The sequence below is a fragment of the Mesoplodon bidens genome, assembly GCF_964165515.1.
Source record: "Mesoplodon bidens genome assembly, chromosome: 5".
Classification (NCBI taxonomy): Eukaryota; Metazoa; Chordata; class Mammalia; order Artiodactyla; family Ziphiidae; genus Mesoplodon; species Mesoplodon bidens.
The window spans coordinates 75,237,346-75,258,737 of NC_138161.1; the positions used below are offsets into that span (position 1 = coordinate 75,237,346).

At 37.2% G+C, this 21,392-nt stretch overlaps 1 protein-coding gene across 1 annotated transcript in view; it reads left to right on the forward strand.

The window, feature by feature from the left end:
• Positions 1-21,392, forward strand: part of LEKR1 (leucine, glutamate and lysine rich 1) — a 269,112-nt gene that overhangs the window by 100,035 nt on the left and 147,685 nt on the right. Inside the window, exon 5 of the mRNA XM_081235005.1 lies at positions 13,111-13,230. Coding sequence (XP_081091131.1) covers positions 13,111-13,230 — 120 coding nt within the window. The remainder of the gene's footprint in view (positions 1-13,110; positions 13,231-21,392) is intronic.

Genomic DNA, 21,392 nt, shown 5'->3' on the forward strand with positions numbered 1-21,392 from the left:
TCTTTTTCTCATTCCTTCTATGTTTATTAACTGGAACTTCTCTGTAAGGAACAGCTGTTCCTTCTCTCCCATTTGTTTAACTATTCAGTTATTTGTTAATGTCAGTATGGACTCATTCACTTTTATTTTGTGGGTTATAATCCAGTACTACAGTTATTTATTTTGTTGCTCAGTTGTTCCAGTTTGGCCATTAGGAGCTCTTTGAGGTGGCACCTGTGCCCTTTCAACATGCCTCTGTCTTCCTTTGAACTCTTCCCTACTTTCTGGCATCATAAAATGTTCTAGGCTCATCTTAAATTTTTCCTGCCCCACCCCTGGAATCAACCAGTTCTCTAAGATCTCCTAATGTCTTTTACTGGAGAATAGTATTTAGAAACCAAGATATTGGCTTTGGGTGTGCTCATTGCTACTGGGGTTGCCTTGCTTCTGAACATTCATTGTTTTTTGTCATTTGTGCTTTTCTCCTGGATTGTGACATTCAGAGTACACATTCATTGTTTTTTTTAAAGTAAATATTTAAAGCTATAAATTTTCTTCTAAATACTTTGATAAATAGTGCTTCCATTATCATTTATTTCTAAATAGTTTATAACTCGACTTCTATTTCCTCTTTGGTCCAAGGTTTATCAGATGTATGTCGAAGTTTCCATGTATGTGGTTTTTGACTACCGTTTGTTGTCGATTTTCATATAATTTTATTGTGGACAATGAATGTGGGTGTAATATTTTTTTCTTTTTATGAATATATTAAAATGTCAGTTGTGGCTGATTACATGGTCAATTTTTGTGGTTATACCATGTGTTTGGAAGAAATTATTATTAGATATAAGTTTCGATTATGGCCATACATTAAGCTTGTTAATTATGTTATTCAAATCCTCAATATCTACCTATTTTTCATGTCATTGTGAGCATTTCTGTGAGAGATGTGTTAATACCTTTTATTATGATTATTAATTTGTTCTTATTGGATTTTTAACAGATTTTTCCTTTGTATAATTTGAGGCTATGTTTTGGGCATACAAAGGCTCATAATTAATATTTTTCATGGTAAATTGGGCTTTTTATCAAAATAAAAGTGTTGTTCCATTTAATGTCTTGCTAGTTATTAACAATATATATCTTTTATTGTTTTAAAACATCTGTCTGGTATATATTTTCTTAACCTTTTTTCTATGTTCCTCTGTTAAATTTTTTTTTTAAGGTGTGACTCCTGAAAACAAATTCAGCTGATTTTTTTCCTCTTAGTATGCTTAGAGAAATACTTTCAGGGTACAAAGTGGGACTGGAAATAGTACGATTCATGAAAAATATTTTAAAGGTGCATTTAGGCTTTTCAGAATTTCTTCCCAGTCTACCTTCCCAAAGGCTGATAATTGGCAGATGGCATAGGTACTATCAAAACAGCTAGTTCCTCACCTGATTTCCCCACAGTGAAGCCCATCATTTAACAACTACTGTACACACATACACACACACACACGTGCACACACACACGCACAAGCTTACAGACAGCATTTCAGTACCTCATTCATTCATTTTTCTAAAGGGAACATAGTATAATAAATACCCATTAACACAGATTCAAAAATTACGAAGATTTTGTTATATGTGTTTCATCTGTTCCTATTCTTGTTTGCTGAAGTAATTCAAGGCAGATCCAAGACTCCATACTGTTTTCATCCCTGTTTACTTCAGTTTTTTTAAAAATAAATGTATTTATTTATTTTTGGCTGCATTGGGTCTTTGTTGCTGCTCATGGGCTTTCTCTAGTTGTGAGAGTGGGGGCTACTCTTCATTGCGGTGCGCAGGCTTCTCATTGTGGTGTCTTCTCTTTGTTGCGGAGCACAGGCTCTAGGCATGTGGGCTTCAGTACTTGTGGCTCGCAGGCTCAGTAGTTGTGGCTCGCGGGCTCTTGAGCACAGGCTCAGTAGTTGTGGCGCACAGGCTTAGTTGCTCCATGGCATGTGGGATCTTCCCAGACCGGGGCTTGAACCCGTGTCCTCTACATTGCCAGGCAGATTCTTAACCACTGCGCCACCAGGGAAGTCCCTACCAGTTTGATGTGCCATTTTCTTATATAACAACAGTATTATTAGCCCCAAATTAGCAACAGTTCCTCAGTATTATCTAATTCCCAGTCCATAATCAAATTTCCTCAATTCTTAAAAAAGAAGTACGGGGCTTCCCTGGTGGCACAGTGGTTGAGAGTCCACCTGCCGATGCAGGGGACACGGGTTCGTGCCCCGGTCCAGGAGGATCCCACATGCTGCAGAGCGGCTGGGCCTGTGAGTTATGGCTGCTGAGCCTGCACGTCCGGAGCCTGTTCTCCACGACGGGAGAGGCCACAGCAGTGAGAGCCCCGCGTACCGCAAAAAAAAAAAAAAAAAAAAAGTATACACTTTTACAGTTTATTTGTTTGAATCTGATTCTGTACAAGGTCCATGTATCCCATTTGACTGTCACTTTTCTTCTCTTTTATCTTGAAAATTCTCTCCCCCCTTTTCTCCCTTTGTCATCATTAACTTGTAGAAACTGGACAAAATACCCTTTTAAGTGCCTCATTCTTAAACATGAATAGACAATAAAGGATCTCCAGACTTTTGAGAGATGCCTCAAATGTGAAAGACAAAAAGTAAAGAGAAAAAAAAATAAGCCCAAAGGAAACAGAAGCAATGCAGTGAGCTGAAGAAAACTTTAAAAACACATTATAATTGATAACCTCAAAAAAATAAACAGAATAAATGGTATCAATGAAACAAAAACCAGGTACAGTAAAAAGAGGACCTTTTGGAGAATAAGAATTCTTGGTAATTAAAATATGATAGCAGAAATTAAAAATTTCATAGGCAGGATGGAAGATAATGAAAGTAGAAAATGTCAAAAGTGGTAAGCTGGCAAAGAAAGGGTAAGAAAATTAGAAGATCTCTCTGGGAAGCCCCACATTCAAAAAAATAGAAAGATGCTCCAGAAAGAAAATAGAGAAAATGGAGGGGAAGGAATCTTTCTCCTCTTCCTAGGGAAAAATTCCTGGAATTCGAAGACATCCATTTCCAAAGGAAGTATTCACCATGTGCCCAGTACAGAGAATGACAAAAGACTAACATGAAGATACATTGTGATCAAATTTAAGAATACAAAGTGAAAAGAGAAACTTTTAAACCTTCTGAACTGGGGTGGAGACAGGGTGGGGAGCACCTACCATGTATCACACAAAGCAGTAGGAATTAGAATGTCATTGGATTTCTCAGAAGCAACATTAAGAATTAGGAAATAGTAGAACAAAGCCCTAATTTTCTGATGAAGATTACTTTCCTCATCTATGATTCTACATCCAGCCAAACTGTTCAGTCTGAGATCAAATAAAGATATTTTCAGATTATCAAGGTCTCAGATTTACCTCTTATGCACAAAAAGCTCTTGGAGGATTTACTCCACCAAAAGGAGTAAACCAAGGAGGAGGAAGACTTTAGAACCAGGATACAGGAGATCTGACATGAAAGAAAGCTGAAATGATAAGGAAGGGAAGTCCCAGAATGACAGTTGTATAGTCAAACCAGAGCACAGTGAGACTAGAGCAGGGGAGTGGAGAGCTCTAGGAAGGCTGCCTCTGGAAAAGAAATGATATGTAAGGATTATTTGCTGTGCTGAAGGTATTGAGAGAGGAGGATTACACCTCTGTAAGATTCAGAAGTGATAGGCACACAAAAAACTAAGAAGGAAGAAAAGGAGATGTTTTTTAATCCAGTGACAACAAAAAGTTGTACAAAAAAAGAAATGTGATCATGGCATAACATGTAGCCCATAGTGAAGAATAATATCAACACTGGATAAAAAGATTGATTTAACCATATTGGGAGGATGAGGGGAGGAAGGCTCTGTGTGTGTGTGTGTGTGTGTGTGTCTGTATAGGTGTGTAGATATGTATAGGAGGGTTAATTCTTATTGCAATTGTGTTAGAGACTTCAAGGTACTTATCCCAACATACATTCTTCTTTCTTCCTTAGAAATAGAACTATGGATATATCTGGGGGTTAATCTTTCCAGTTAAAAGACTACATTTCTCAGCTTAACTTGCAGCTAGGTACAGCCAGGTGTCTAGGTTCAGCAGAAGTATACAGTGGTACTTCCAGGAAATATCCTTGAAAGGGACAGAGGAGTCTTCTACTGCTGATTGTCTGGAATGGGAAAGTGATAGTTGGCATTTCTGCCATTATCAAGACCATGAGAATAATTTACACACACCAAAGATAGTAGACCACAGAGTTGGAAGGATCCTGGGGCCCTGATAACACTCTAAGCTATCATATCAGCTTTGGACTGGCTACCAATACATTTGTTTTATGCAAGATAGTATATTGATACCTTTTTATATTTAAGTCATCATATTCAGGTCTCAATTATATTAAGTAGCAGAACCAGATTTAACTGATTTATTCACTAGACAATATCTAAAATGAAATTTAAGAATTAAGAGTATAAGTATGTTATTTAATAATACAGAGTTAAATACTAGAAGAAAAAAAGTTGAAAGTTATTTGGGGCAGTGAGAATTGGGGTAAAATCAAATGATTACTATTTTTTCTTATAACTCTTTTAGAAATATTTGACATTTTAAGTTATATACATGTATTACTTTGATAAAAGTAGGTATTTGTTCAGGTACATTTTGATTAGTATTACAAGTAAAAATACACGTTCATTGCAAAAATTCAAACAATACAAAACATAAAAAGTTATGCTTCCCTTCAATATTTGTTGCCTTTTCCCTGCCTGAGAATTCCACTCTCCTCCCCAGGGAAAATGGCTATTTGGTATGTGTCTCTCTATACTTTCTCTGTACATTCATTTAGCATATAAGAGAAGCATAGGTTATTTTTAGTTTTTTTTTTAGCATCTTTATTGGAGTATAGTTGCTTTAGAATGCTGTGTTAGTTTCTGCTGTATAACAAAGTGAATCAGCTATATGTATACATATATCCCTATATCCCCTCCCTCTTGCGCCTCCCTCCCAACCTCCCTATCCCACCCCTCTAGGTGGTCACAAAGCACCGAGCTGATCTCCCTGAGTTATGCAGCTGCTTCCCACTAGCTATCTATTTTACATTTCATAATGTATATATGTCAATGTTACTCTCTCATTTCGTCCCAGCTTACCCTTCCCCCTCCCCGTGTCCTCAAGTCCATTCTGTACGTCTGTGTCTTTATTACTGTCCTGCCCCTAGGTTCATCGAACCAATTTTTTTTTTTTTTTTTTTTTTTTTTTTTTTTGTGATACACGGGCCTCTCACTGCTGTGTCCTCTCCCGTTGCGGAGCACAGGCTCCGGACGCGCAGGCCCAGTGGCCATGGCCCACGGGCCCAGCCACTCCGCAGCATGCGGGATCCTCCCAGACCGGGGCACAAACCCGTGTCCCCTGCATCGGCAGGCGGACTCTCAACCACTGTGCCACCAGGGAAGCCCCCCATTTTTTTTTAAAGACTTCATATATATGGGTTAGCATACGGTATTTGTTTTTCTCTTTCCGACTTACTTCACTCTGTATGACAGACTCTAGGTCCATCCAACTCAGTACAAATAACTCAATTTCATTTCTTTTATGGCTGAGTAATATTCCATTGTATATATGTGCCACATCTTTATCCATTCGTCTGTAGATGGACACTTAGGTTGCTTCCATGTCCTGGCTATTGTAAATAGTGCTGCAGTGAACACTGTGGTAGATGTCCCTTTCTGGTTTATGGTTTTCTCAGGGTATATGCCCAGTATTGGTATTCCTGGGTCGTATGGTAGTTCTATTTTTAGTTTTTTAAGGAAACTCCATACTGTTCTCCATAATGGCTGTATCAATTTACATTCCCACCAACAGTGCAAGAGGGTTCCCTTTTCTCCACACCCTCTCCAGCATTTATTGTTTGTAGAGTTTTTGATGATGGCTATCCTGACTGGTGTGAAGATGGCCTCATTGTGTTTTTGATTTGCATTTCTCTAATGATCAGTGATGTTGAGCATCCTTTCATGTGCTCATTGGCAATCTGTGTATCTTCTTTGGAGAAATGTCTATTTAGGTCTTCTGCCCATTTTTGGATTGGGTTGTTTGATTTTTGATATTGAGCTGCATGAGCTGTTTGTATATTTTGGAGATTAATCCTTTGCAAATATTTTCTCCCATTCTGAAGGGTAGTCTTTTCCTCTTCTTTATGGTTTTCTTTGCTGTGCAAAAGCTTTTAAGTTTCATTGGGTCCCATTTGTTTATTTTTGTTTTTATTTCCATTTCTCTAGGAGGTGGGTCAAAAAGGATCTTGCTGTGATTTATGTCATAGAGTGTTCTGCCTATGTTTTCCTCTAAGAGATTTATAGTGTCTGGCCTTACATTTAGGACTTTAATACATTTTGAGTTTATTTTTTGTGTATGGTGTTAGGAAGTATTCTAATTTAATTCTTTTACTTGTAGCTGTCCAGTTTTCCCAGTGCCACTTATTGAAGAGATTGTCTTTTCTCCATTGTATATTCTTGCCTCTTTTATCAAAGATAATGTGACCATAGGTGCATGGGTTTATATCTGGACTTTCTATCCTGTTCCATTGATCTATATTTCTGTTTTTGTGCTAGTACCATACTGCCTTGATTACTGTAGCTTTGTAGTATAGTCTGAAGTCAGGGAGCCTGATTCCTCCAGCTCCATTTTTCTTTCTCAAGTTTGCTTTGGCTATTCAGGGTCTTTTGTGTTTCCATACAAACTGTGAAATTTTTTGTTCTAGCTCTGTGAAAACTGCCATCGGTAGTTTGATACAAGGGATTGCATGGAATCTGTAGATTGCTTTGGGTAGTATAGTCATTTTCACAATGTTGATTCTTCCAATCCAAGAACATGGTATATTTCACTATCTGTTTTTATCTTCTTTAATTTCTTTCATCAGTGTCTTATAGTTTTCTGTATACAGGTCTTTTGTCTCCTTAGGTAGGTTTATTCCTAGGTTTTTATTCTTTTTGTTGCAATGGTAAATGGGAGTGTTTCCTTAATTTCTCTTTCACATTTTTCATCATTGGTGTATAGGAATGCAAGAGATTTCTGTGCATTAATATTGTATCCTGCTACTTTACCAAATTCATTTATTAGCTCTAGTAATTTTCTGGTAGCGTCTTTAGTATTCTCTATGTCATGTCATCTGCAAACAGTGACAGCTTTACTTCTTCTTTCTGATTTGGATTCCTTTTATTTCTTTTTATTCTCTGATTGCTGTGGCTAAAACTTCCAAAAGTATGTTGAATAACAATGGTGAGAGTGGGCAGCCTTGTCTTGTTCTTGATCTTAGAGGATATGTTTTCAGTTTTTCACTGAGAATGATGTTGGCTGTGGGTTTGTCATATATGGCCTTTGTTATGTTGAGGTAAGTTCCCTCTGTGACTACTTTCTGGAGAGTTTCATCATAAATGGGTGTTGAATTTTGTTAAAAGCTTTTTCTGCATCTATTGAGATGATCATATGGTTTTTATCCTTCAATTTGTTAATATGGTGTATCACATTGATTGATTTGTGTGTATTGAAGAATCCTTGCATTCCTGGGATAAACCCCACTTCATCATGGCGTATGGTGCTTTTAATGTGCTGTTGGATTCTATTTGCTAGTATTGTGTTGAGGATTTTTGCATCTATGTTCATCAGTGATATTGGCCTGTAGTTTTCCATTTTTGTGACATCTTTGTGTGGTTTTGGTATCAGGGTGATGGTGGCCTCGTAGAATGAATCTGTGAGTGTTCCTCCCTCTGCTATATTTTGTAAGAGTTTGAGAAGGATAGGTGTTAGCTGTTCTCTAAATGTTTGAGAGAATTCACCTGTGAAGCCTTCTGATCCTGGGCTTTTGTCTATTGGAAGAATTTTAATCACAGTTTCAATTGTATTACTTGTGATTAGTTGTTCATATTTTCTACTTCTTCCTGGTTTAGTCTTGGAAGGTTGTGCTTTTCTAAGAATTTGTCCATTTCTTCCAGGTTGTCCATTTTATTGGCATATGGTTGCTTGTAGTAATCTCTCATGATCTTTTGTATTTCTTCAGTGTCATTTGTTACTTCTCCTTTTTCATTTCTAATTCAGTTGATTTGAGTCTTCTTTTTTTCTTGATGAGTCTGGCTAATGGTTTACCAGTTTTGTTTATCCTCTCAATGAACCAACTTTTAGTTTTATTGATCTTTGCTATTGTTTCTTTCATTTCTTTTTCATTTATTTCTGCCTGATCTTTATGATTTCTTTCCTTCTGCTAACTTTGGGGGTTTTTTGTTCTTCTTTCTCTAATTGCTTTAGGTGTAAGGTTAGGTTATTTGAGATGTTTCTTGTTTCTTGAGGTAGAATTGTATTGCTATAAACTTCCCTCTTAGAACTGCTTTTGCTGCATCCCATAGGTTTTGGGTCATTGTGTTTTCATTTTCATTTGTTTCTAGGTATTTTTTAATTTATTCAGTGATCTCTTGGTTATTTACTAGTGTATCGTTTAGCTTTCAAGTGTTTTTTTTTTTTTTACAGTTTTTTCCTGTCTCATAACATTGTGGTTGGAAAAGGTACTTGATACAATTTGAAGTTTCTTAAATTTTCTGAGGCTTGATTTGTGACCCATGATATGATCTATCCTGCAGAATGTTCCATGAGCATTTGAGAAGAAAGTGTATTTTGTTGTTTTTGGATGGAATATCCTATAAATATCAGTTAAGTCCATCTTGTCTAATGTGTTATTTAAAGCTTGGGTTTCCTTATTTATTTTCATTTTGGATTATTTGTCCATTGGCTAAAGTGGGGTTTTAAAGTCCCCTACTATTACTGTGTTACTGTTGATTTCCCCTTTTATGGTTGTGAGCATTTGCCATATCTGTTGAGGTGCTCCTATGTTGGGTGCATAAATATTTACAATTGTTATACCTTCTTCTTGCATTGATCCCTTGGTCATTATGTAGTGTCCTTCTTTGTATCTTGTAATTTTATTTTAAAGTCTATTTTGTCTGATATGAGACTTGCTACTCCAGCTTTCTTTTGATTTCCATTTGCAAGGAATATCTTTTTCCATCCCCTCATTTTCAGTCTATATTTGTCCCTAGGTCTGATGTGGGTCTCTTGTAGACAGCATATATATGGGCCTTGTTTTTGTATCCATTCGGCCATTCTGTGTCTTTTCGTTGGAGCATTTAATCCATTTACATTTAAGGTAATTATCGATATATATGTTCCTATTACCATTTTCATAATTGTTTTGGGTTTTTTTGTGTTTTTTCTTTTTTTGCGGTACGCGGGCCTCCCACTGCTGTGGCCTCTCCTGTCATGGAGCACAGGCTCCGGACGCGCAGACCCAGTGGCCATGGCTCACGGGCCCAGCCTCTCCGCGGCATGTGGGATCCTCCCGGACCGGGGCATGAACCCGCGTCCCCTGCATTGGCAGGCAGACTCTCAACCACTGTGCCACCAGGGAAGCCCCTTGGGTTTGTTTTTGTAGGTCTTTTCCTTCTTTGTGTTTCCTGCCTAGCAAAGTTCATTTAGCATTTGTTGTAAAGCTGGTTTGGTGGTGCTGAATTCTCTTTACTTCTCCTTGTCTGTATAGGTTTTAATTTCTCTGTCGAATCTGAATGAGATCCTTGCTCACTAGAGTAATCTTGGTTGTAGTTTTTTCCCTTTCATCACTTTAAATATGTCCTAGCACTCCCTTCTGGCTTGCAGAGATTCTGCTGAAAGATCAGCTCTTAACCTTATGGGGATTCCCTTGTATTTTATTTGTTGCTTTTCCCTTGCTGCTTTTAATGTTTCTCCTTTGTATTTAATTTTTGACAGTTTGATTAATATGTGTCTTGGTGTGTTTCTCCTTGAATTTATCCTGTGTGGGACTCTCTTCACTTCCTGGACTTGATTAAATGTTTCCTTTCCCATATTAGGGAAATTTTCAACTATAATCTCTTCAAATATTTTATCAGACCCAGGACTTCTTCTGGGACCCCTATAATTTGAATGTTGGCATGTTTAATGTTGTCCCAGAGTTCTCTGTGACTGCCCTCAATTCTTTTCATTCTTTTTTCTTTATTCTGCTCTTTGGTGGTTATTTCCACTATCTTATCTTCCAGGTCACTTATCCGTTCTTCTGCCTCAGTTATTCTGCTATTGATTCCCTCTAAAGAATTTTTAATTTCGTTTATTGTGGTGTTCATCATTGTTGTTTGCTCTTTAGTCCTTCTAAGTCATTGTTAAACGTTTCTTGTATTTTTTCCATTCTATTTCCAAGATTTTGGATCATCTTTACTATCATTACTCTGAATTCTTTTTCAGGTAGACTGCCTATTTCCTCTTCATTTGTTTGGTGTGGTGGGTTTTTACCTTGGTCATTCATCTGCTGCATATTTGTCTTCTCATTTTGTTTTACTTACTGTGTTTGGTGTCTCCTTTTTGCAGGCTGCAAGTTCATAGCTCCTGTTGTTTTTGGTGTCCGCCCCTAGTGGGTTAGGTTGGTTCAGTGGCTTGTGTAAGCTTCCTGGTGGTGGGGCCTGGTGCCTGTGTTCTGATGGGTGGGGCTGGATCTTGTCTTTCTGGTGGGCAGGGTGTGTCCGGTTTTGTGTTTCGGGGTGTCTGTGAACTTAGTGTGATTTTTAGGCAGCCTCTCTGCTGAAGAGTGGGGTTGTGTTCCTGTCTTGCTAGTTGTTTGGCATGGGGCATCCCACACTGGAGCTTGCTGGCCGTTGGGTGGAGCTGGGTCTTAGCGTTGAGATGGAGATCTCTGGGAGAGCTCTCGCCGATTGGTATTAAGTGGAGCTGGAGCGTGTCTCTGGTGGTCCAGTGTCCTGGACTTGGCTCTCCCACCTCGGAGGCTTAGGGTTCACACCCAGCCAGAGCACCAAGACCCTGTCAGCCACATGGTTCAGAAGAAAAGGAACAAAAAAAAAGGGAAGAAAAAAAATAATAAAATTTTAAAAATTATAAAATAAAGAAATAATAAAATTAAAAAAAAGAGAGCAACCAAACCAATAAACAAATCCACCAATGATAGCAAGCACTAAAAACTAAACTAAGATAAACATAAAAATCAGAAACAAATCAGTCGCAGACAGTAAACCCCTAGTCTATAGTTGCTCCCAAAGTCCACTGCCTCAATTTTGGGAATATTCATTGTCTATTCAGGTATTCCACAGATGCAGGGTTCATCTAATTGATTGTGGGAATGTAATCTGCTGCTCCTGAGGCTGCTGGGAGAGATTTCCTTTTCTCTTCTTTGTTCACACAGCTCCTGGGGTTCAGCTTTGGTTTTGGCCCCACCTCTGTGTGTAGGTCGCCCTCAGGCATCTGTTCCCCACCCAGACAGGAGTGGGTTAAAGCAACGGCTGATTAGGGCTCTTTTGCTGTCTCAGGCCAGGGAGGGGGAGGGGGATGGTAGTCATAAGTGGAATGTGATCAGAGCCTGCAGCGGCGGGAGCCTGCAGCAGCGGGAGCCTGCAGCGTCAGAGGCCAGCGTGATATTACAACAGCCTGAGGTGCTGTGTGTTCTCTCGGGGAAGTTGTCCCTGGATCTGGGGACAGTGGCAGTGGTGTGCTGCACAGGCTCCTGTGCAGGTCACTACCCATACCTGCCCATAACCGCTCCTGTGGGTGGGTATGGGTAGTGACCTGTGTTTGCACATAGGATTCTTGGCGGCAGTGGCAGCAGCGTTAGCATTTCATGCCCATCTCTGTGGTCTGAGCTGCTATCCACAGCTCATGCCCATTTCTGGAGCTCGCTTAGGTAGTGCTCTGTCTCCTGTGGGCACACATGGAAGGAATCCCCTCTCCTCACACACCCCGAAACAATGGTCTCTTGCCTCTTTGGCAGGTCCAGACTTTTTCCCTGACTCCCTCCCAGCTACTTTTAGCACACTAGACCCCTTCAGGCTGTCTTCATGCAGCCAACCCCAGTCCTCTCCCTGGGATCTGACCTCCGAAGCCCAAGTCTCAGCTCCCAGCCCCCACCCGCTCCAGCGGGTGAGCAGAAAATTGTCTCAGGCTGGTGACTGCTGGTCGGCACCGATCCTCTGTGCAGGAATCTCTCCACTTTGCCCTCTGCACCCCTGTTGTTGTGTTCTCCTCCATGCCTCCAAAGCTTCCCCCCGTCCACCTCCCATCTCTACCAGCGAAGGGGCTTCCTACTGTGTGCAAACTTTTCCTCTTTTACAGCTCCCTCCCAGAAGTGCAGGTCCTGTTCCTATTCTTTTGTCTCTGTTTTTTCTGTTTTCTTTTGCCCTACCTAGGTATGTGGGGATTTTCTTGCCTTTTGGGAAGTCTGAGGTCTTCTGCCAGCATTCAGTAGATGTTCTATAAGAGTTGTTCCACATGTAGATGTACTTTTGATGTAATTGTGGGGAGGAAGGTGATCTCCACGTCTTACTTCTCCACCATCTTGAAGGTCCTCCCCCCCCATGGTTTTATTTTATTTTTATTAAAAATGGATTTAAAATTAAAAAAAAATTTTGGGGGGACTATAGTTGATTTACTATATTGTGTTAGTTTCAGGTGTACAGCAAAGTGAATCAGTTATACATATACATATATCCACTATTTTTTTAGATTTTTTTCCCCATAGCCCATTACAGAGTACTGAGTAGAGCTCCCTGTGCTGTACAGTAGGTTCTTATTTATTATCTATTTTATATGTAGTAGTGTGTATATGTCAATCCCAATCTCCCAGTTTATCCCTCCCCTTCCTTATCTGCTGGTAACCATAAGTTTGTTTTCTATTGATACATCTGTGACTCTACTTCTGTTTTGTAACTGCGTTCATTTGTACCCTTTTTTTAGATTCCACATATAAGCAGTATCATATGATATTTGTCTTTTCTGTGTCTGATTTACTTCACTCAGTATGACAATCTCTAGGTCCATCCATGTTGCTGCAAATAGCATTATTTTCTTCTTTTTATGGCTGAGTAATATTCCATTGTATATATGTAGCACATCTTCTTTATCCATACCTCTGTTGATGGACATTTAGTTTGCTTCCATGTCCTGGCTATTGTAAATAGTGCTGCAATGAAAAAAGTGGATTTAAATTTTGATAAAGTACTCATGAGGAAATATTTAGGCTTATAATGGTTGTTATTTGTTTATATTTTTAGAATTCGAGATGCAAGCATGCAGTTAAAAAGTCACCAAAATGATTTTCAGAGAGTACAGAAAGAATTGAGTCAGTTGAAACATGAGTTAAAAATTAAACAAAGACAATCACAAATCTTCAGGTAAGATTATCTTTAAAGAATTGAAAATTATAGTATTGAAAATATACACTCATTTAATACTAACTTTATAAACATTCAAACACCTTTTAGTAATATAGTTTCTATATTTATATAGTTTAATATTATAGTGTTGTTGAAAAAAATAGAAACACTTCACTTTTTTTAAAACTATTATCTCAACTAAATAGTTTTGCCAATAACATTTAAATTAGGCAAACACCTTGTTCTGATTTTGCAGTGACATTTAGAATGAAAGCACAGTAACTAATTCATTTTCCTCTTGGCCAGAATTTCTTGGTATACTTGATCTCCTGACCAACAGTCCAGTGACATGAAAAGAATAGAATTGGGAAACTTTCTAAATGGATAGTAATAGACCTCCTAAATTTAGAAATTTCCAATATAAATGGTGTTAAATCTCCTTTTATATAATCTGTGAAGGCTTTAAAATAACTAAAGGTAAAGCCCAATATTCTAAAGAAAATAGGAAGTACTTTTTAAAAATGGAATTGAATATATTGAGAATATCAGAAAGAATGATTAATTTTTAAATTGAGTAACTTTTAGATCTTAGAAAAGGGAAATAAGTTAAATGAACATTATAAATAGACACAGGTTCTGGATGACTAAAAAAAATATGCCGGGTAAATACTTTTAATGTTCTTATTTTTTCCAATCTACTTATTATTATTGGGAATATTGTTCTGTTAAAAAAATTATCTGGGCTAATAATTTTTTATGTAATATCTGGTGATAACCTGTTAGCCATCTAACCTTTCATTAATGCCTTGCACATAACTGATGCTAAATAAATAATTTTTGAATGAATGAATGAGTCTACTCACAAAACAGATGACAATTTTTTTTTTTTTTTTTTTTTTTTGTGGTATGCGGGGCTCTCACTGTCGTGGCCTCTCCCGTTGCGGAGCACAGGCTCCGGACGTGCAGGCCCAGCGGCCATGGCTCACGGGCCGAGCCGCTCTGCGGCATGTGGGATCTTCCCGGACCGGGGCACGAACCCACGTCCCCTGCATCGGCAGGCAGACTCTCAACCACTGCGCCACCAGGGAAGCCCCAGATGACAATTTTTGTCATCAGAAATCTTCTCTGTCTTTTCCTAGAAATCTATTATTGAACCAGCAGGATATCACCCAGGTGACCCCAAATCTCCATTTTAGTCAGGACCATCAGTATTCAATCTTGGCCCCAACAATAGCTTTGGCTCAGGTCCGCTTGGGAAGTCCCATTTGTTTTATCCAGAGATGCCATTATGGATGGCAGGATTGACTAAATTTTAAAGGTTAGACTAGGACTAGAGTAGACAATTAATGCTGCTTCAGGATATTATGGACTGATAAAGTCAGTCTTTATTATTCACATTTTACATGTAATTTGTAGTATTTTAAATTCTTGAAAAAACTTATACATATTTAAATGTTATTATTATTCTGTGTTGTAATTTTGTCATCATTTTGCATTATACTTTTACTGCTTATTTTTTAAAATGTTTTCAAAAGATCTGTGGTTTTTGTTTACTTTTAGATAAATGATCACAAATTGGGAGTTTGGGATCTGATTTATATAAAAAAGTAACACTAGAAATTTTAGAAGTAACCATTTAACTAGACAGTATAAATAAAAATTTGTGACAGATGAATAAAAATAATTACAGGTTTTATTAATACTCTCACTAGTAAGTACATTGCATGGGAAAAGGCAGTCTGGTGAAAATAAAATCAAACCAAAAGTTATAGAGTTCAGTGATTTTGTTGCATTACTAAAAGCTCATTTTAAACTAGTTTACTGATTATTTAAAAAAAAATATCTACCAGAACGTAAAACTTCAAGTTTGCTGTGGATAAAGAAAAGGAGCTTATAGTCTTCTCTCTTAAAGTGGTAAATAAAAGAAGCTTGAGCTTTAGCTACTCAGATGTAATCATCTTTATTTACAGAGTCCAAAAGGAACTTTCAAGAGATCAATGCATTATGTCTTTGAGTCACTTTGCTCTTTTTAAATTATTCTCTCATTTGTTTAATTGAAGTAGGGCTTAATCACCTAGCCTCCAGCAAAGTGTTCTTCATGCTTTGTATTTTCCCTGACCTCATTTCCAACCTGTCTCTCGCAAGGGGATGATGAGGAGTAGCTGTGGTACGCCTCAGTTGGCTCAGCACAACTGCTATTCAGAATAAAGTGTCTTTTGAGAATGGAAATTAACTTTTGAAAGCCTGTAAAATAGATACTAAAAAACAATATGGAATATAGGTATACTTCACTTTATGTAAAGTTGTGTATAACTCCAATATTCCAAATCAATCCATATTTGAAATATTTTGGTAGTGCTTACCTTTATAGGATTCCTATTGTGAATCTTTCATAAATTGTTTGAAATATACTTATCCTTTAATTTTTCTTGTTTATAAATCCAGACTCTGTCATCTCTGAAATTTTCAAGCCAACTCCCCAAATCTCTCACTTTCACACCAACTCTTCAGCCACATTAAGGCTTCTAGTTTTGTTTTTTGTTTGTTGGGTTTGGGTTTTTTTTTTTTTTTTCTGATTTTCCCAACCATTTCCTGGCCTTACTTTGTTTTCTAGCCTTGATCCCATAATCAGCTCATGTCTTTTTTAAACAGCTGTATTGAGATATAAGTTACATACTACAAAATCCACCCCTTTTAAGTAGACAATGTAATGATTTTTAGTAAACTTACTGAGTTGTGCAACCATTACCACATCCAATATTAGAACATTTGAGCCATCCTTAGAAGATCCTCATGCCATTTTCAATCTCTATCTTCACCACCAATCCTAGGCAATTGCTTATCTTCTTTCTGTTTCTATATATTTGTATTTCTCTGGACAATTCAAATATATGGAATCCTACAATATGTGGTCTTTTATATCTGACATCTTTCAATAATGTTTTTGATGTTTATCCATGTTGTATCATGCATCAGTACTTTGTTCCTTTTTATTGCTAAATAGTGTTCCATTGTCTGAACATACCACATTTTATTTATGCATTTATTAGTTGAAGGACGTTTGGATTGTTTCCACTTGTTGGCACTTATGAATAATGCTGCTATAAACGTTCACATGTAAGTCTTTGTGTGGATGTATGTTTCATTTCTTTTGAGTAGATACCTAAGTGTAGAATTACTGAATCATATGGTAAATTAATATTTAACCTTTAAGAAACTGCAAAACTATTTTGCAAAATGGCTGCACTATTTTACATTCCTACCAGGAATGAGGATTCTACTTTCACTGTGTTCTTGACAACATTTCTTATTGTCTGTCTTTTTTTTATAGTAGCCATTCTAGAGGCTGTGAAATGGTACCTCATTGTGCTTTGATTTGTGTTTCCCAAATGACTAATGGTGTTGAACATCTTTTCGTGTGCTTATTAACCATTTTTGTGGTTATTTGGTGAAATATCTATTAAAATATTTTTTCTATTTTTCATTGGTTTGTTTTCTTGTTATCAGATTATAAGAGTTCTTTGTATATTCTGAGTACAAGTCTTTTATTTGAAATATGATTTGTAAATACTTTCTCCCAGTCTGTGGCAAGTCTTTTCGTTTTTTTAACTGCATCTTTTCGAAGAACGAAAGTTATTATTTTTAGTGAAATACAGTTTAATCAATGTTTTCTTTTAGGGATTGTGCTTCTGGTAATGTGTATAAGAACTCTGCCTAACCAAAGGTCACAAAGATTTTTTCCAGTAGTTTCTTCTGAAGGTTTTATAGTTTTAGCTCTTACCTTTAGGTCTGTGATCCATTTTAACTCTTGTGAATGATGTAAAGTAAGGATCTAAATTCATCTTTTTTTTTCATGTGAATATTCAATTATTCTAGCACTGTTTGTTAAAAAGACTATTCTTTCCCTATTGAGTTGCCTTGGTCCCTTTACCTAAAATTAATTCACCATGAATGGAAGGAATTATTTCTGGACTCTCTATTCTATTTTATTCATCTATTGATGTATATCTATTCTTAATGTCAGTACCACACTCTCTTGAATATTATAATTTTTAGTGAATTTTGAGATCAAGAAATGTAAGCCCTTCAAATTTCTTTGTTTTCAAGATTGTTTTGGCTATTCTGGGAACCTTGTATTTCCATATAAATTTTAGGATCATCTTGTCAATTTCTGAAAAGTAGCCTACTGGGATTTTGATAGATATAGCATTAAATCTATAGGTCAATTTGGGGAAAATTGCCATTTTTAAAATGTTGAATTTTTTAATCCAAGAATCCATATATCTTTCCACTGAGATCTTCAGTTCTCTCAGAAATGTTTTGTTTTTAGTATACAAGTCTTGCACTCCTTTTATTAAGTTTATTTCTAAAGATTTTATTCTTTTTGATGTTATGACAAGTGGGATTTTTTTCTTAACTTTATTTTTGGGATTCATCATTGCTAGTAAACAGATTGGTTTTTGCACATGGTTTATGTATCCTGTGATCTTGATGAACCCATTTATTCTAGTATTTGTGTGTGTGTGTGTGTGTGTGTGTGTGTATTCTTTAGGATTTTCTTCATAGAGTATGTTTCTGCATAAAGGAATTTACCAATACTCCAGCTACTTTTACCTCTGCTTATTTACCCTTAAAACCCTCAGTCTTTATACACACTTACAGGTTGTTAAACACCAGGCCCTCAATTTCTTCAATACTATTCTAAATCCTCAATATTCTGCTTAAAATTCTTTGTGCTACTCATCTCTCACCAGCTGTGTGTCTTGCCTTGTATTTCACAAAGAGAGTTAAAGTTATCAACACAGGCGTATTTCCTGTGAGTCAAATGATACTTAAGTTTCAGAACCCCACACTCAGGACCCCCTTCCAAGCTTCTGGGAGGGCCCCTGGCAAAAGTTTTAAATTATAATTGTAAAAATTCTGTATCTTTGCACTCTGATTTCCCTTCTCCTACTTCTGATGTCAGTATGCGTTTGGAGTAGTCCCTGGCATTTGAGGGATCTGAGAGAGAAAGTTGTGTTGGGAATATACATTATAACTGCCATTTGGAAAGACATTTTAGACTGCTTCAATTACACAAGCAAGACATTGCAGACTAAAAATAGGGATGTGTATGAATATTTTTGAATTAAAAGAGTAAAAGCAATAAAGATGAACAATTTAAACAATAGAAATTATTCTGTCATAAAAAACAAATTATAACATTTTTTCAGATTACATCATAAGCAATACCTTTTCAATAAAATCTCTTGGATTATTTTGTAATCCATTCAATGAAGATGAGTTAATTATTTGAATACATTGGAGAAAGATTTTAGTTTCTTGCTGATTTGACCAAAGCTGCTGACATCAATGAATATAACATAAAAATCATAGTATACCACTTCAAGGACATCTGAGATAAGCTGGTTCATGAGTTTCATCATTTCAAAGGCAATTTAAGATGTCATTTTCCAAGAAAACTTGAAATGCCAAAAATTTTATCATATATGAAAAATTTTTATAAGGATTTTCCCAAATTTGACAATGCGTAATATTTACATGATATTACCAATAATGGCTGTGAGGCTAAAAGAATCTTTCTAAACTACCACAGATAATAAAACTAATGGCCTTGCTAGATGAAAGGCTGTATAATTTTTATATTCTCTCCACACAAAGTATTATTATACAATGGTTCTCATATGAAAAGTTGCTTGTAAAGCATGTAGCCAAAAATTATACACAAAATAAGTATTGTAGAGCTGTTACTTATTAAAAAGTTATATTGTTTTTCTGTATTTTGTGATATTGATGAGATTTATTAACTTTTACAATTTTATTTGTAATGATTTTTCTCAATCTATAAGTGCACACTTTTTTTTTTTTTTTTTTTTTTTTTTTATTTTTCAACATTTTATGTGCCCCAGCCATGAAACAGCTCTGGCCACCAACCCAGGCATCAAGCTACGATGAAGAAAGGACTAGACATCTGCTTTGCCCCTGACTGATACAAGAGCACCACCACCAATCAGGTGTCTCTTTGCCCATTGCCAGGGGGTGGTGCACACTTTTAAATCTAATTTTGTAGTCATCTTTTACAAGAAAGCCATCCCTCTATCCATACCAATCATATAAGATCTAGGCCACACAAAATGTGATGGATCTGCTCTTCGCTAAGAGGCTTGATTTTTCTGTTTCCTACCTTTTTTCCCTACAGAAGCACATGCATCCATATCCGGTCTTTCTTCTATTAAATATCCCTTTAGGCCTTGACCCCCATGTACATGACTTGCTCCCAGCAGCTGCCTTACTTTGGGCCCATTAGGCCTTTAACCTTGACTTAGTTCATAGTTCTTGTCTCTGTCTTACCACTTCCTGGCTTCGCATTCAAACTTCCCATCCTCACCATTGCTCCCCTTTGCTTTAGAGATCTGTTGGACTCTTTCTTTGATTTTTTTTTTTTTTGGCTTGTTTTTAATTGAAGTACAGTTGATTTACAATGTTGTGTTAATTTCTGCTGTACAGCAAAGTGATTCAGTTATACATGTTATATACATTCATTTTTATATCCTTTTCTATTATGGTTTATCTCAGGATATTGCATATAGTTCCTGTGCTATACAGTAGGACCTTGTTGTTTATCCATTCTATATGTAATAGTTTGCATCTGCTAACCTCAACCTCCCAATCCATCCCTCCCTCAGCCCCACCCCTTTCTTTGATTTTTTTTTGAAGTCAACGTCTCTCTTAGCTCCCAGGTCTGCATGCTGATTGAGGATTCCCTGTGGCGTTTGGTCATTCAGGTGGACCTTATTAATTAACCACACAGAATGACACCACCCTTCTTCTTCCTGGCAAAGGCTAATCTTTCAGCCTTTGTTTTACATCTGTCCTTTCTTTCTAGTTCTTTGCGCAAGAAATGATCACATCTCTTGCCTGTGTTTTTTAGCCTCTGTGACTGTACTCATACTGTCTGCTCAGCTCTGTAAACACTCAGGTGTCTCCCATCCTAACAAACCTTTCTACTGTGTATCTTCCTTTTTCTCTCCTTGCTGCCTCAATCAAGGTTCTTGATTGCTGGTACCACATAACTATTTTCTCACTTCTGCTTTACTGCTCAGTCTTTTTCTACCTGAAGCCTCTCTCTGAGGTCACCAAAGACCTCCTTAATACCGGATATAATGGACTCTGTTCAGCCTTTGTCTGAGGCCTTAAACACTGACCACTACTCTCTACTTTAAATTCTCTTATCCCCTGGCTTTTCCGACGTTATCTTTTTGGCTTTGCTTCTGACTCACTGGTTGCTCCTCCCTCGTCTCCTTTGAGGGTTTCTTTTCTGATTTATTCCCATAAATATTAGTGTTGTCCAGTATTTTATCCTCAGTATTTCTTACTTCTTTATGCCTCCAACAGCATGATCTATTTTTTTCACTCATTCATTCATTCATCAATATGTGTTGAGTACATACTGTGTGGTAGGTACTGTGCTAGGTGCAAGGGAGACTGTGATGAACAAGACAGATACAGTCTCTGCATAATAGATCTTAATCTACTTAGGTAGATAAATATTAAGCAAATAATTAACTCCCATGGCTTCAGTCATCATCTTTTTGCTGATAACACTCATATCCATGTCTGCATCTTGCTTGATTATTAGGTAAATGATAGCCAGGACATCTGAAGTAATAAAAATCATTGAGATGGTAAAAAACATGTGGTTACTTTGAGCTGTGGCATTTGATGTGGGAAAAGCACTGGATCAGTCACTTAAAAAGGTTTCATTTATTATTACCCCAGGTTTTACACTGCCTGTAGGACTATAGCACAGGAAGAATGCTGTCTACAAATCTGAGATTCTCTTTTAGGCTCAGTGACTAAGTCACCTTTTTATTTTATTTATTTGTTTTTGGCTGCATTAGGTCTTCGTTGCTGCAGGTGGGCTTTCTCTAGTTGCGGTGAGTGGGGGCTACTCTTCATTGAGGTGTTCTGGCTTCTCATTATAGTGGTTTCTCTTGTTGCAGAGCACGGGCTCCAGGCGTGCGGGCTTCAGTAGTTGTGGCACGTGGGCTCAGCAGTTGTGGCTTGTGGGCTCTAGAGCACAGGCTCTGTAGTTGTGGCACATAGGCTTAGTTGCTCCGCGGCATGTGCGATCTTCCCAGACCAGGGATCAAACTTGTGTCCCCAGCATTGGCAGGCAG